The 15,369-nt window shown below is 40.0% G+C and overlaps 1 protein-coding gene across 4 annotated transcripts in view; it reads right to left on the bottom strand.

Annotated features, from left to right (window-relative positions):
- Positions 1–15,369, bottom strand: part of Syt1 (Synaptotagmin 1) — a 327,591-nt gene that overhangs the window by 143,302 nt on the left and 168,920 nt on the right. For all 4 annotated transcript variants that reach the window (XM_067153882.2, XM_067153879.2, XM_067153880.2 and 1 more), the window contains exon 2: positions 10,441–10,577. In XM_067153882.2, the coding sequence (XP_067009983.1) occupies positions 10,441–10,573 (133 nt within the window). In that variant the 5' untranslated portion in view covers positions 10,574–10,577. The remainder of the gene's footprint in view (positions 1–10,440; positions 10,578–15,369) is intronic.

The raw sequence follows: 15,369 nt of genomic DNA on the forward strand, positions 1-15,369 counted from the left end.
AATATGTCAACGTCACATTAAAGAAATCTACAAAAATTCACTTCACACATACGAGGGCAAATCAAAAAGTAAGTTACACTTCCAAATTATGGCCATTTATGAAACCACCTACACATAGGCAACACGGCTATGACAACGTATATTTAAATTTAAGAATTTCATCTTATATCCATATTGAACTGAGAACGTAAGAGAGGTAACTTAAAGGGTTACCTCTCTTACGTATGACAACATACAATGTAAGTTCACTTTTTCATATAGTCCCCAAAAGACTGTAAACATTTGTCAGAATGATCAACCAAGTTTTTAATTCCGGATGTAAAGAAATCATCTCCAGCGCTATGTAACCACCTGAAGACGACTGCATTCGCCTCCTTATCTTGTTGGAATCGTCTTCCACCGAGATTCTTTTTCAGCTTACTCAACACATGATAATCCTCTTGGTGCTAAGTCTGGACTGTATGCAGGATGATGGCATACCTCCCACCTAATTGCTGCAGCAGTTCGGATGTTTAGCAGGCTATGTGAGATGTTGCCTTATCGTACAACAAAATCACACCAGCGCTCAATTTTCCCCTCTTCTTTTCTTTAATTCCATGTATATCACACCCTCCATGTCAAAGAACACTGTTGCCATTACCTTTTCTGTTGAAGGTTGGACCTTGGCCTTCTTTTGTTGTGGTGATGTGATGTGCACCCACTCCATCGATGTTCTCTTTGTTTCGAGGTGAAGTGGTGGGCGCACGTTTTATCACCTGTTATGATTCGCCGCAGAAACTCGTTGCCCTCCACAGAATACCATTGCAAAAATGCCAGTGACAACTGGAAATGTCTGTTGTGAACTTCGGTGAGCAGACGTGGGACTCATCTTTGGCACAGTCTACAAAATCCAAGGTGCTGGTGAACAATGGAGAACACACCGCCGTACAAAATGTTCAGCATGCTGGCAATTTCCTGCAGTGTTATGCGCCGATTCTCTCTAATGATCCCATCCACATGGTTAACATTTGCAACAGTACTGGATGTTGCGGGCCTGCCTTCGCGATATTCGTCCTTGAGATCCATACTTCCAGCGTCAAATTGCTTACACCACTTTACAATACCTGGGTGAGAAAATGCATACTCACCATATACAGCAGTGATTTTACGATGAATGTCTGTGCAATTGAGCCGTTTAGCCCATAGAAATCTGATTGTTCAACACACCTCCAATTTGGAGTGAACATCCAGTTGATGTGCCATGGAGCCTAGCCTGCTCTGCACACACCACGACAGGATACCACACCAACCTTCCTATCGGACATGTCAACAGTTACTGTAGCTTGCTCCACAATGGCCACGGTCACGAGACACAGCGCGCTCTCACAGCCAGCTAGTGTAAGTTACTTTTTGATTTGCCTCTAGCACTACAGCTCTGACAGGCCTTGGCCTACCAAGCAATCACTGCTCAGCCTAAAAGCATGCAGATTATGAGGTGACGCATGGTCAGTGCGACAAATCTTCTTGGCTGTTATTCTTGGTTTACTAGACTGGAATTAACAGTTAATACAAATCGTAAAATTAAACATAGAAATAAGTACCAAGGCAGCACTGGGTACTATATGTAGTCTTTTCTTAAATGATTTCAAAGAAGTTGGAAATTTATCATCTTCTATTCTAGCACTGCTGTTGGGATTCTCATTGTTTCCATCCTGTTCTTGTGTGAATACTTTCTCAGTCTGCTGATCTCTATTCTGTCCCAGCTCCTCTTTTCCAAATTTTTCCCATATCTCGATGTTCATCGTGCGTTGTTTTCCTGCTTTCCTGAGAATGTCTCATTTTCACTCCCCATATTTTGCTTTCTTCTCTGGATATTGTTCACATTAATTCCATATGTCAATATAAGTTTTTTATCTGCCATGTGTAGGTAACTGCGTGTTATTGTCTTGGAGGATAGTGTTATGTGTGGTGTGTGAGTTGCAGGGATTTTGGGGACAGCACAAACACCCAGCCCCCGGGCCATTGGAATTAACCAATGAAGGTTAAAATCCCCGACCCGGCCGGGAATCGAACCCGCGACCCTCTGAACCGAAGGCCAGTATGCTGACCATTCAGCCAATGAGTTGGACGTCAATATAAGTAATAGAAAGGAACAAATATGAGCCAAATGAAGTCATACATATAATTTTTTTTTTGCTAGGGGCTTTACGTCGCACCGACACAGATAGGTCTTAGGGCGACAATGGGATAGGATAGGCCTAGGAGTTGGAAGGAAGTGGCCGTGGCCTTAATTAAGGTACAGCCCCAGCATTTGCCTGGTGTGAAAATGGGAAACCACGGAAAACCATCTTCAGGGCTGCCGACAGTGGGATTCGAACCCCCTATCTCCCGGATGCAAGCTCACAGCCGCGCGCCTCTACGCTCACGGCTAACTCGCCCGGTATACATATAAAGACATGGTCATGAAAAGAAACACTTAATAGGATAAACTCATTGAAAAATCAGTGTGGTTCTAATGCACCCTCGATCTCCCTGCCAGGCAGAATAACTCAGATGGTAGAGTGCTGGCTTTTTGAGCCCAACTTTGCTGGTTCGATCCTGGCTCAGTCCGGGGGTATTTGAAAGTGCTCAGGTAAATCAGCCTCATGTTGGTAGATTTACGGGCGCATTTAAAAAAATCCTCCAGGCCCAAACTCCGGCATTTTGGCGTCTCTGGAAACCATAGAAGTAGTTAATGGGATGTAAAAAACTAACATTATTATGTCTTATTATTTTGTTTAACCTGTTAAGTGTTTTTTACTCTTCATATATGACTTCTTCCATTTATCTGAATAGCAGCAAAATAGTTCTTTAACAACACTCCTTTGCATCGTTGTGTTATCTCCTCATTAGCTGCCTCATTGGATAAGTGGTGAAGTGATGATCCAAAGTTTGAGAGTCCATCCTGGCTAAGGTAATAGATTTTTGGATGGTCATATAGTTGTTGGCATTATAGATAACTCCATGGCACACCCTGTGTCACCTGACAAAATTAAATTAAATCGACCATAGCATCCACCCAGTAGAATTCTCATTTCATTATTGGTGTATGCAGATAAACAAATGACACTGAAGTGTTATTTAATTGCGTTGGTACAGTAGGTGTTCAAAATGTGCATTATCACATGCCACATGCCTCACATTGTTCATAACATTTCTGAAGATTATTGAACATGCTGATGAACAAAAGTTGCTATAAGGGCATATAAATGACATTATCTTCTTGTGTAATTGGGGAATATTTGTAGGTGGACCATCTGTTTTGCAAACTGATTCTTTCAATATATAGGCATCTGGGGCCGTAAGATCTGGAAAGTAGGGTTGGGCACTATGGCCCTGATTCATCACTCTGTGCTGGTGCACAGTTATGTTCCGTTGTTCCAGAACACTGAGTGTCAGTTGTTTCAAAACATTATCAAACGGAACTTGCTGTCCCGTCAAAAGCACCACTAGCTGACTGTATGCCACAACATGCTGGAGTGTTCTGTGTTCTGTCACATCCTCTTTGTTCTGTGAGTCCGTTGTACTGGCCACTGGCCTTCGGTACATGCGAATAACTTAATGGTTCTGTTTTGTTTTCAATTGTTCTGTAAGAGTGTTTTCATTGAAGCCTAGTAACATATTGTATACTGTACAAAAGATGGTAAACTTTGCAGAATGTTACATTGGAGTTCTGCTTGTGATATTTGTAAACACATCTACTGTCAGTGTAATTGTGACAGGTGTATTTCAGAGTGAATCAAAACATTCTTATCCTAAAAGCAACATGATTTTTTAAGTGTGTATTTCAGAGTTCCAACTGCTTTTTCATGTGCCATAGGGTTTATCCTGGCCCTAATTACTCATAGTACAGGCCAATACATTTCAATTAGTGAAAATATACCATATTTCGTATTGAATGCAAAATCTTAACCTAAAAGCAGCTTTTAAATAGGATTATTGGGTGTGAATTTCAGTGTTCCAACTGTTCCTTCATGTTCCATTCAGCTTTACACTGTCTGTAACTACACACAGCATGTCTGGTACAGGCACTTTCCCGCTGACTCGTAGCGTGCCGAGTTGCCTCACTAAGTTACCTCTTCACGCAGTTACAGTTCTGTGTGCTGTGTATACTGAAACACTCTATCTCAAGCTCCTAATGTTTCGAAACAGCTGACTGTTCTGGTCTGCTCAACCCTGCTGGGAAACAGGAAGGGTACAGGAATAGAATTCTATTAGAAATTAGATGATCATGAACATTAAAATAAGAATAATAATTTATACCACCTTACCAATACTTATCTCGCCGCCCAAGCAAACACACTGATACAACACACGTAGCAACGGGCAGACGCTTACCAGACCCCCTCGAGCGGCTAAGGTGACCAGTCAACGCTCTTCCAACATAAGAGACTTCAAATCACGCTCATTGCATCTTATTTTCTCCAGCCAAGATCTTGTACTCCCAGCAAAAATGAGGACACCTGTTTTTGGCTTTAACCATTATTCTAAAGGAACTGGATATTGGCCTCTACCTATAAGCAACTTCAGGCGTGATCAATCCTGTTTGAAGTGTTACTACTCCAAGTCAACTACAATATGTGATTTCTTGTACACGACTCACGTGTCTATGCAAGAATGAGATTGAATTAGTCAACCGTTCTAATTACCTTCTTCATTCCAATGAATATAATAATCATTTTTGTGTATGAATATTCTTATTGACTGACTGATAGCAATGATATCCTATATGATTTTAAATTACTTCACTACCAGCTCTATGTTGTACTCTATGTTTTTAACCTCTGTCAACACAATTGTGTATTTTTCTCGTAGCCATGATGCAGTTTGTTATGTGTTTTCACACTAGTTTTAAGCCTCTCTGATTTTCTATAATGTAAATGTCTAATCTTAGGGTACCATATATTTAAAGGACACTAGGTTTGGGGCCCTGACCTAACTTTTAGGCTAAGATTTATTTCGGCTGATGATGCTTACGAGAGTTAAGCAAAAAATGTCCCAACTTACAACACCAGATGTAATGTTTATATCCTAAATATAAGGAAAGATAAGTATTGGAAAGGGGGTGTAATTTATTATTCTTATTTTAATGTTCATAATCTGATGTCCAATATGGTCAACAATGAGATTTATTACTTGTAATTAAACAATCCCCAAAGTGTCATTGCAGAAGGGTTAAGTGATTCTCCTGTGATGTTGGGCTGTAACTTCATCTTGTTGATGGAGGGGTACATTTCTGGTGTGACCAAAATGGTACAATTCTCACATGGATGTGATAATAATGAGTTGTCTATAGACTACCTGGTCCACGAAATATTCCATGACCAAACACAGCACACCAAATCGTAACATGTGCACTATGTAGTGGTTTCTGTGTAATGACTTCAGGCCATTCAAACCCTAAAATGTAAGTTATTTGTCGGTTGATGTAGCCGTGAAGGTGAATATTACTTTCATCTGAAAACTGTATATTGCAGAAGAAATCTGGATTCTTGTACGTCATGGACAACACTCTTCTCACTCATCCCTTTTTGTCAGACACTGAGCAGCTTGAATGCAGTACACAAATCCACTCAGCTCTTTAGCCATCCACCGATCAGAGCTATTTCTCAAACAGAGCTTCAGCCATATCTGTCATAGATTATGTTTTGGGGATTGTAACAGCTGTTGGAGATATCATCCACTATTCTCATTTGTAGTGACAGTTCTTGACATAAGACTGATTCCGTATGATGGAACTTGTCAACAACAGCCAACATATTTTTCTTATTTGTTACTACTTTCTTAATCACTCCTAGTACTGTTTTTTAATGAGAAGCAAACTTGGCCCATTCTGACGTCCGGCATATGTTCCACAACAAACACATTTTCTTCTGTTGTGAGAACCGGAATTGCAGAAATCAACACAACACTGAATTCACCATCTGCTTTCGGTCCTCCACAAGTTAACCTGATGACATTGATCTTGAGAAGCCCACAATTCCATTCTACAAGCAAGCATATAACCTAAAAAAGATCAGAGACATACAGGCTTACTGAGGGTACAATACTTAAAAAATTTGTTGAGTTCTGCAAGACATTCCACCTACCAAAATCTTTGATCAGTGACATTGCTCTTTCTGACTTAAAATTGTGAATAAGTATTTTAAGAAACCATCCTTTGTGATTTTCTCTAAATTTAATAGACTGTTTTATTTATCTTTCCATTATACAATTTTAGCTGTTACTAAATATAAGTTACTTTGTATTTTAAGCAGGAAGTGTTACTATGAGATACAGGTTATCCATGAAAGAACTCCAGGGTTTTGATGTTAAATATTTTAATGGAATCAGAAATGTGTTACATATGGTTTGAAAGGTAATATTGTCAGTTTTTATTTTACAATTTAGTGGAGTTCAATATGTGCTCCATTTGTGGCATGGCATACATCCATCCTATCTGGCTACTTTTGTTTCAAAACACTTCCAGTTTCTTTAAAAGCACGAAGCCATTGATGAATGGTTTTGTCCACACTGGCATTGAAAGTTCCCCTTTACAGTAACAAGTGTTCTGGTTTCTATGAGCCATGTAACACACTAAGCAGATTTTCAAGGATCTTGAAATTAAAGATGTAAACTGGTGTTGCATACACGAACATCTGTGAATGGACAGGACAAACTGGAAGAGGCTCGTACATAACCGCACCCGGCTTGCTGGAATGAAGAAAATATGAATATTCTTCTTCTTCTTCTTCTTCTTCTTCCATTCTAGGTATGTGGTATCACCATTGCACTGCACTGCACTGCACTGACAGGGTCAGGCCGTTGCTCGGTCATTTCAGTGTCAACGCTCTGCAGCGCTCGCATCATGCATAAAACCTTTTGAGATGTGTATTTAATTGTTAAGATTGTTAATTGTTACCGGTATTGTTATGATCTAATCTGAGTTAACTAATGCTACTTGCTTGCTGTGATCAACCCTTCAGTGGCAACCATCACCCCAGGCATGCTGGCTAGGATGTGGCAAGAGGTCGATTATCGTTTGGATATATGACATGCCACAAATGGGCCACATATTAAACTGCACTCATCTGTAAAAGAAACTTGACAATATTAACTTTAAAACCATGTAGAACACATTATCCTTAATTTTTGATTTCATTAAAATATTTAACTTCAAAAACTGTTATGAACAGGCAAACATGGACAGCAGAAGAGTAACAATTTAGTGACGTTTATTCTGCTGCATACTGTAGATAACAGTAACATTGCAAAGTCAAAATTAAAGGCAGACTGACCTCCTGTGGGTGGGGGATGCAGACAAAGAATACACTCGAGGTATCCCCTGCCTGTCTAAAGAGGCGACTAAAATGGGTAACCAAGGGATGATTAAATTAGAACCATGAAATTACTTGTGATTAGTACCATCACGTGTGGAAAGCCATGGGTCGCCCTTACTTGCGAGTAGTACCACTATGTTAGGTACACAATAGGTTTGTGATTAGTAGCAGCAGAGAGCGGTTCACTGTGGGTTTCCAGTACCTGTGATTAATACTACTGTATGTAGAACATCACAGGCTTACGTTGCCTGTGATTAGTACCATTATGTGAGAAACACCACGGGTCTGGGCATTGCCTGTGATCTGTACCTACTATGTGAGGAACACCACTGGATAGTACAAGTCCCTGTGATTAGTACACATATGTGAGGTGCATCATGGGTTTGTGTTGCCTACGAGTGGCACCATTATGTGGAAACACCATAGGTCTGTGTTACCTGTACGACGTACAATACTTGTGAGTAGTACCATAATGTTTGGAACACCGTGAGTGTACGCTACCTTTGATTAGTACCGCAACTTGAGAAATACCATGGTTCTACTTTACTAGCGATACGTGCCATTATGAGGGATCGTTGAGCTGAATTTTGAACCCCTTTAGACAACAAGCATCATCGATTCAGGATTATTTTTTGGAAGCAGTCCCTTAGTAATATCATTTCTGGGAAGATGAGGCATTGAGGGTTGGATCCACTGATTGTTTTAAATTCATATTCATCAATTCATTCATCAGGTTTTGAATTCTGGTCAGTGGATGAATTTTGTACCTTTAAATTGTCATTACATTTCGTATCATTTTGTACCATTAAGGGCCGATGACCTTGATGTTAGGCTCCTTTAAACGACAAGCATCGTCATCAAAGGCAGACTGCTTGGGTGGCATCACTTTAGAAGTTGGAAATAAGCCTGCTGGAGACCATAGAAGTGAAAGAGATTGCAATGGCATGGTCACTTAAAAAGAATAGCTCTACAGAGGACTCCTAGAGTGTACTTTGACCACAGTGTTGCTGGGAAGAGACTAAGAGACCTCATGATATTTGTGAGAAGCAGATTTTCGAGGATCTTGAAATTAGAGATGTAAACTGGTGTTGCATATATGAACAACATCTGTGGATTGACAGGACAAACTGGAGGAGGCTCGTACATAACCGCACTCAGCTTGCTGGAGTGAAGAAAACATCTTTCACTTTATTTCACTATTTTTTACTTTTATTCTTGCTTATTTTTACTTCTTGGATGTCTGTTATTTCCCTGTAAACATATTGCTGAATTTGTACTTGAAGTTCAATCTCGCTGCTTAATGTGATATTATGTGCAGAAAGCTGAGCTTCTTTTCTTAGGCTCTAATTTCTTTTTAAATTGTTCTATAAGGGTATTCTAAAGAAAAGTTCATTATATGGAGAGGAGGTTGTATGCATCAAAACAAGAAATAAGAATCCTACAAACAAGGATTCTTTGTCAAGAAACAAATGAGGCAAAGAAATTGCTTGTCATTTTCAAGAAAATTCTCAGTGTTAAGTGTCTAGGATTATTGGACCTTTGTTTTCCTTGATATATGTAAAGAACTCAATGATGCAGATACCGTATAGCATATAATAAATAGGGCCGATGACTTTCGATGTTAGGCCCCTTTAAACAACAAGCAAGCATCATATAATAAATAACTTACAAGATCATGAGCAACTCCAGAAAGACCTTGAAAAATTAGTGAGATGGACAGCAGAAAGTGGTATGCTGATAAAAGGGGTGAAATGTCATGTTGTAAGTTTAACTGAGATGAAAAGACAGCTCAGTTTTAGTTACTGTATTGATGGAATGAATGGGAATCACAGTACCTAGGTGTTGACATAAGGGAAGATCTTCATTGGGGTAATCACATGAACAAGGTTGTAAATAAGGGGGAGTTATGAAGGTTCATATGGTTATGAAGGTATTTAGGGGTTGTCATATGGATGTAAAGGAGAGGGCATTTAAGTCCAATTAGAGTATGGTTTCAGTGTATGGGACCGTCACCAGATCCAAAGGAAAGGAGCATGATTTGTTCTGGGAGATTTCAAGTAAACAAGTTCTGTTATAAAGTTAGTCTTTGCGCTGTGAAGATTTGGGAGTAAGGAGAGGAGCTGCTTGATTAAGCAGTATGTTCTGGGCTGTCAGTGGAGGGATGGTATTAATATATGAATAAGGTTGAACAGAGTTTTTAAAAATAGGAAAGATCATAATATGAAGATTAAGTTGGAATTCAGGTGGACTAACTCGGACAAGTATTCATTCATTCATAGGAAGATAACTGAGGGATTCAAATAATTTGCCAAGGTAGATGTTTGATAAACTTCCAACAACATTGATATTATTTAAAGATATACTATATACATATTTGCTAAGGGATTTGCCACCTGGGCGACAGTCTTAAAAGCAGATCAGTAGTTCAAATGATTGCCACCTGAGTTCAGATCACTAGATCCCTGTCTTCTACAGACTCATTAGGATCTACAAATCTTACTCCCAATTTCTGACATACCCATTCCATAGTCTCATTTTAATCCCTGATCACCCTGCAGTAGTTATCCCTCCTACGCAGTATCCCAATGATAACAATCCCTGCTCCTTTAAACTTCTCCTGCACTGTTGTAACTAGGTCTCTTACATCCCCAACTATGCTAGTACCTATTCCTGCTTGCCTTACATTGCAGGTACCTCCTCCTTTCCTTGTATTCTTCTCAACCAATTAATAATAGACACCATATGGTAACTGATTATAGAATGGCTTAGTTTCACTATGTATCTCAAATAGGTGATTCTCAAATTCTAAGGTACATTCATTTAAACCAACTGGAAAAAAGGGTAGGAAGACAGTTGATGAGATAGTGACCAGTTGAACATGGAGGCAAAAGAGGCCTTCAAGTTTAGGATGATAATGCAGTTTCTTTGACAACCATATATGGATGATGATGATGATGTGTTTAAAAGGGCCTAACATCTAGGTCATTGGCCCTTATATAGATGAAACAGGAGTCTAACAACCAGAGATTTTCCCTCATCTAGCTCAACAACTAAATGATTGAATAAACTAGGTTTCCTCATATGAGGACAATTTAAGACTTACCACCTGATGTGGGGACTGTTTGTAAACTGTGAGACCTCTCTGCTGAAAGAAGTGGAGGTGACGGCGTTGACATCTCCTCTTCTGCAACCTCCACCTCACTAGCAGGTTCATTTCTCTTGAACACAGGTGCCATTCTTCTGAAAAAGACAAAAATAATTATTTTAGTTTTAGAGCATCTGTATATTATACAAATACAAAGAACGTTTCGCAGAACATAGTAACATGAAAAGGAACACGTAATGGTGTCCCTATGGGAAGAGGGAACAATTGAAGATTAAATATGACAACACAAAAGGACAAGGAACATCTCCACATTTTCATATACTACAGTCCCATTGGGATTCTTTTCTCTTACTGTGTTTGTTTTGAGTTCCTTGCATTTTACCACTTGTATTTAAGTATATTAATATTTTATTAGTGGTTTTATGTTGCATTTACATGTCAAACGTTTCTGGTGATGCAAAAATGGAAAAGGGCTAGCACTGGGAAGGTAGCAGCTGTGGCCTTAATTAAGTTACAGCCTCAGCAGTGTCTCATGCAGGTCCTGATTTCTGACAAAAAGAAAGCAGGGGGGGGGGGGGATTCTTCTAAAAAGTATTCTAGCCATTGCAACTAAACAATGGTGAATTCAGCATGTTTCAGCAGACTTTGATCTTAGGAGGAAGAATGTCCTTTTGCCCCCCTCTCCTCCCCAGAAATTCTCCTACTAGATGTTAAATCCCTTTACACTGAAACGTGGAGTTTAGCATGGATAAAAGGAGGCTGTTCTAATGCTTCAGATCTGGAGAAGGTGGAGAACTGAGATTAGAAAGAAGATATTTCTTCATAGAACTATATTTTGTAATGGATACTGTCCAGGTGATACATCTGGTGGTAGAGCTTTTCACATTTCATATCATGAAATAAACAGTGCACAGTAGTGAGGCATTTAACCAGAAAATGTTTCTATGAAGCAAGTTCTACCTTGGAGAGTGTTGCTGGAATGAAAGATGACAGGGAAAACCGGAGTACCCAGAGAAAAACTTGTCCCGTCTGTGCTTTGTCCAGCACGAATGTCACATGGAGTGACCGGGATTTGAACCACGGAACCCAGCAATGAGAGGCTGGCGTGCTGCCGCCTAAGCCTTGGAGGCTACCAATGTTAGTATATAGGAATATTTACATTAATAATTATTCATCATTCCACACGTCCTTGTTCATGTTAATCATGCCCCCCCCCCCCCCACCATCTGGGTATCCGAGTTGCTCAGTTAGTTGTTGCAGGTCTCAAGCAATGATACCAAATATTTAACTAGGCAAAATCCTAACAGAGCCAGGAAACAATGTTTTACATTCAGAAACGAGCTCCCTTCAGAGAACAAGTGGAGGAAATAGCATTCCTCTGTACTAATGCCCTCGCCAGATGTGAAAATAGAAAACCATGGAAATCCATCTTTAGGGCTGCTGATGGTGGGGGTTCGAACCCACCATCATCTGAATGCAAGGTCACAGTATTGTGATATATTCATCTTTATGTTTGGCTCTTTCCTTTTTCTGTCTCTATTTGACATTCGTATACATCCTGTATCAAGATTGAAAATCTATCAAGATGGCCCTTCAGGGAGTATTAAAGCATACCCTCTTGACGAATCTAGGAAGCAGAAACAAACTCGCTTGGAGCTGAGAAGAAATGGATGTTGAAGAACTGGGGTTGATGACGAGACAGCCTATCTAGCCAAAGATGGCTTGAGGACCACCAACAAAGGTCAGAGAGGAAAGGTAACAGAGAGGGCTGGACTTAGTTACAATGTAACACTCGGATATGCCCGGAAGTACCATAGTACTTCAAGTAATTTTGTATGCAGAAATTCTCTGGTAACATTTCATGTGATACCAGGCAAGTTATACATTAAAAAGTATAGGTGATGATCATTAATTGTTTAATCAAGGACAAAGAAGCAGATGGAGATCACAGAAAAATGGATTGCCCCAAGGAAGCGTACTGGCTCCATTGCTATTTAATATTTATACCAATGACCAACCACTCCCTAACAAAACACGAAGTTTCATATATGCAGACGACCTTGCACTAGCCTGCCAGTGTGCAACTTTTGAAGAGGTAGAACTCACTCTTGACGGCGCTCTGAAGGAGTTAGGCACATATTACAAGGCTAACCACCTAAAGCCGAATCCGTCAAAATCTCTGCTTTGTGCTTTCCACCTCAAAAACAGACAGGCATCAAGGAAATTACATAGCTCCTGGAATGGAACCCTCTTGGAACATTCTTTCACCCCAAAGTACCTAGGGGTAACGCTGGACCGCTCTCTCACTTTCAAAAAACACTGTTCCAACATCAAACATAAAGTCAGTGCCAGAAACAACATCCTGAGGAAGCTGAGAGGTACAAACTGGGGTGCAAAGGCACAAGTTCTTAGAACCACTGCATTGGCTCTGTGTTACTCTGCTGCCGAATACGCATCCCCTGTGTGGTATAGATCATCCCACGCCAAGACTGTGGACCCTGCCCTGAATGAAGCTTGTAGATTAATCACAGGATGCCTGAAACCTACCCCTGTTGAGAAGCTACACTGTCTTGCTGGCATTGCACCTCCAAGTATTCGTCGAGAAATTGCTGCTGATCAAGAACAACTGAAGGTTGAGAACGTTGAAGCTCACCCGCTGTTTGGTCATCATCAATCTCAATCTAGGCTGAAATCCAGGAAAAGTTTCCTCCAGACATCAAGCCCTTGAAAGGACCACCAGATAAGGCAAGACTTTCCTTGTGGTATTCTAAGCAGCAAGAATGGATGGAGCCACGTGAACAACTTGGAGGTCCTTAACCGATTAAGAATTGGTGTCGGCAGGGCTAAGTCCTCACTTAAGTTATGGGGCTTCACATCAGAGGACAGCAAGTGCGACTGCGGTGAAGAACAAACAGTAAACCACATGAATAAATGTTCTCTCTGTCCATTTTCATGTTCAGAGCAAGATTTAATGCTTGCTGATGACAATGCCATAGGTGTGGCTCAGTTTTGGAGAAACACCATCTAGATGTATAGTAAATTTGGTCAATTTTCCTTTGTTTGTCCATTTTTGTAAGTTTTGTAAATAGTCTAATTATCACCTTATTTTAACTGTATGATTAAATATGCTTCTGACACGAGTAAATAAATAAATAAAAATAATTAATTGTTTAATAATAATAATAATAATAATGCTTCTTTGATGACCTTTTAATTGTTATAGATCTCAAGAGACATCTCAACATTGGAGTTTTCTTCCGCAAACGTTCTTTGACGTGCTGAAAGCCAACAACACGGAGTTGTCCCACTTAAACATCGTCAAATGCCATCAGCCTCAGCCAGGATCGAGCCTATTATCTACAGATATAACAACAGTGACTAACTGATGAAGACCTTATTACAGGAACAAGACAGGACAGTGCTATATCAAACCAAACTGAAAATAGGACGTTCCTTTAATACTCGAGAGAATAAATATTCCTTAATTTTTATTTATTTTCAATATGCTTTACGTCGCTCCGACACAGATACGGTACAGCCCCAGCATTTGGTTGGTGTGAAAATGGGAAACCACGGAAAATCATCTTCAGGGCTACCGACAGTGGGCTTCGCAACCACTATCTCCTGAATGCAAGCTGATAGCTACGTGACCCAAGCCCGCGGCCACTTGCTCGGCGCCACAATATTCAAAGTGAGTTGAACGTCCCAAATACTTTTCTGGGAACGTTGATTATTAGGGCCCGGATGTTTATGCAGTAATAGGATAGAATGCAAACTTACTGAAGCGAGTAATAAGTAGAGTCTACCCGGACGACGGTAATTCTATAAGGTTTGCATAAACATTAGGAGTTCGGCCCATTAGAACTCCTAGAGTTTATGTTACTCTCACTACATTACGTTAGAGCGGGGTAGTCGACATTTCCTACTAAGTAATTTTGTTACTAAACAATTTTGTTAGTAGGAAATGTCGACTAGTCCGCTCTAACGTAATGTAGTGGGAGTAACATAAATTCTAGGGGTTGTAATGGGCCCAACCCCTAATGTTTATGCAAACCTCATAGCATTACCGTCGTATGGGTTGACTCTACTTATTACTCCTTTCAGTAAGTTTGCATTCTAACCTATTACTGCATAAACATCCGGGACCTACTGATTATGTACTGCTCTCATGAAATCAGCTAGTCTATGATAATAAGGTACCAAGTTCTCTGACTGATTCACTGAAACCAGTTGGTGAATTTTGGAGGTAAAGTTTTGGTAATGTAAGGGTGTTTATGATTCCTGAAAGAAGTCTTCGTCTACTGTTCAGTGGCTTGTAAATTTACGTAAGATGATTCTAAGAGCACACACATAATATTTAAACGAAAAGCTCTGTTCTTTTTAATCTTTCAGGGGTTCTTTCTGTGGAGCTTAGCCCTGACAGAAAGTCCCTGAACTGCATATAGTATTGTTTCCACTCACTTGTACCTATCATTATTAAATATTTCCTCTGTTCTGACTCTACTCCTTCCGACCCGAAGCTACTCCTTTAGTATAAGTCCATGCGTGTCAGTCCATTCACACATTTCCTGTAAGTCCCTATTGAAATTCTCAGTTTCGTCAATCTTTCCGGTTCACAGTGCTGATGTAGTACCATAATACTGTAAATCGTCGGCGTACATGCGATGTCTGTAGAAGCTAACAGATAAGGTAATGTCGTTGATATAGACGGAAATAAAAGCAGTCCCTAGACAGACGCCTTTGGGACCCTTACCTCTACAGTTTGCCGGGATGAATATTCATTACGGTTAGGTACCTCTTAAACACTGCTGATTACCGCAGAGGTACGTATGAGTTCATCTATTGGAGACTATCCGTCGAAAGATGAAGCTTAAATAGTTTGGAAACTATAGTATATCTGTGTCACTTGTGTCAAAAGCCTTAGAG

The sequence above is a fragment of the Anabrus simplex genome, chromosome 9 (genome assembly GCF_040414725.1).
Source record: "Anabrus simplex isolate iqAnaSimp1 chromosome 9, ASM4041472v1, whole genome shotgun sequence".
Taxonomy (NCBI): Eukaryota; Metazoa; Arthropoda; class Insecta; order Orthoptera; family Tettigoniidae; genus Anabrus; species Anabrus simplex.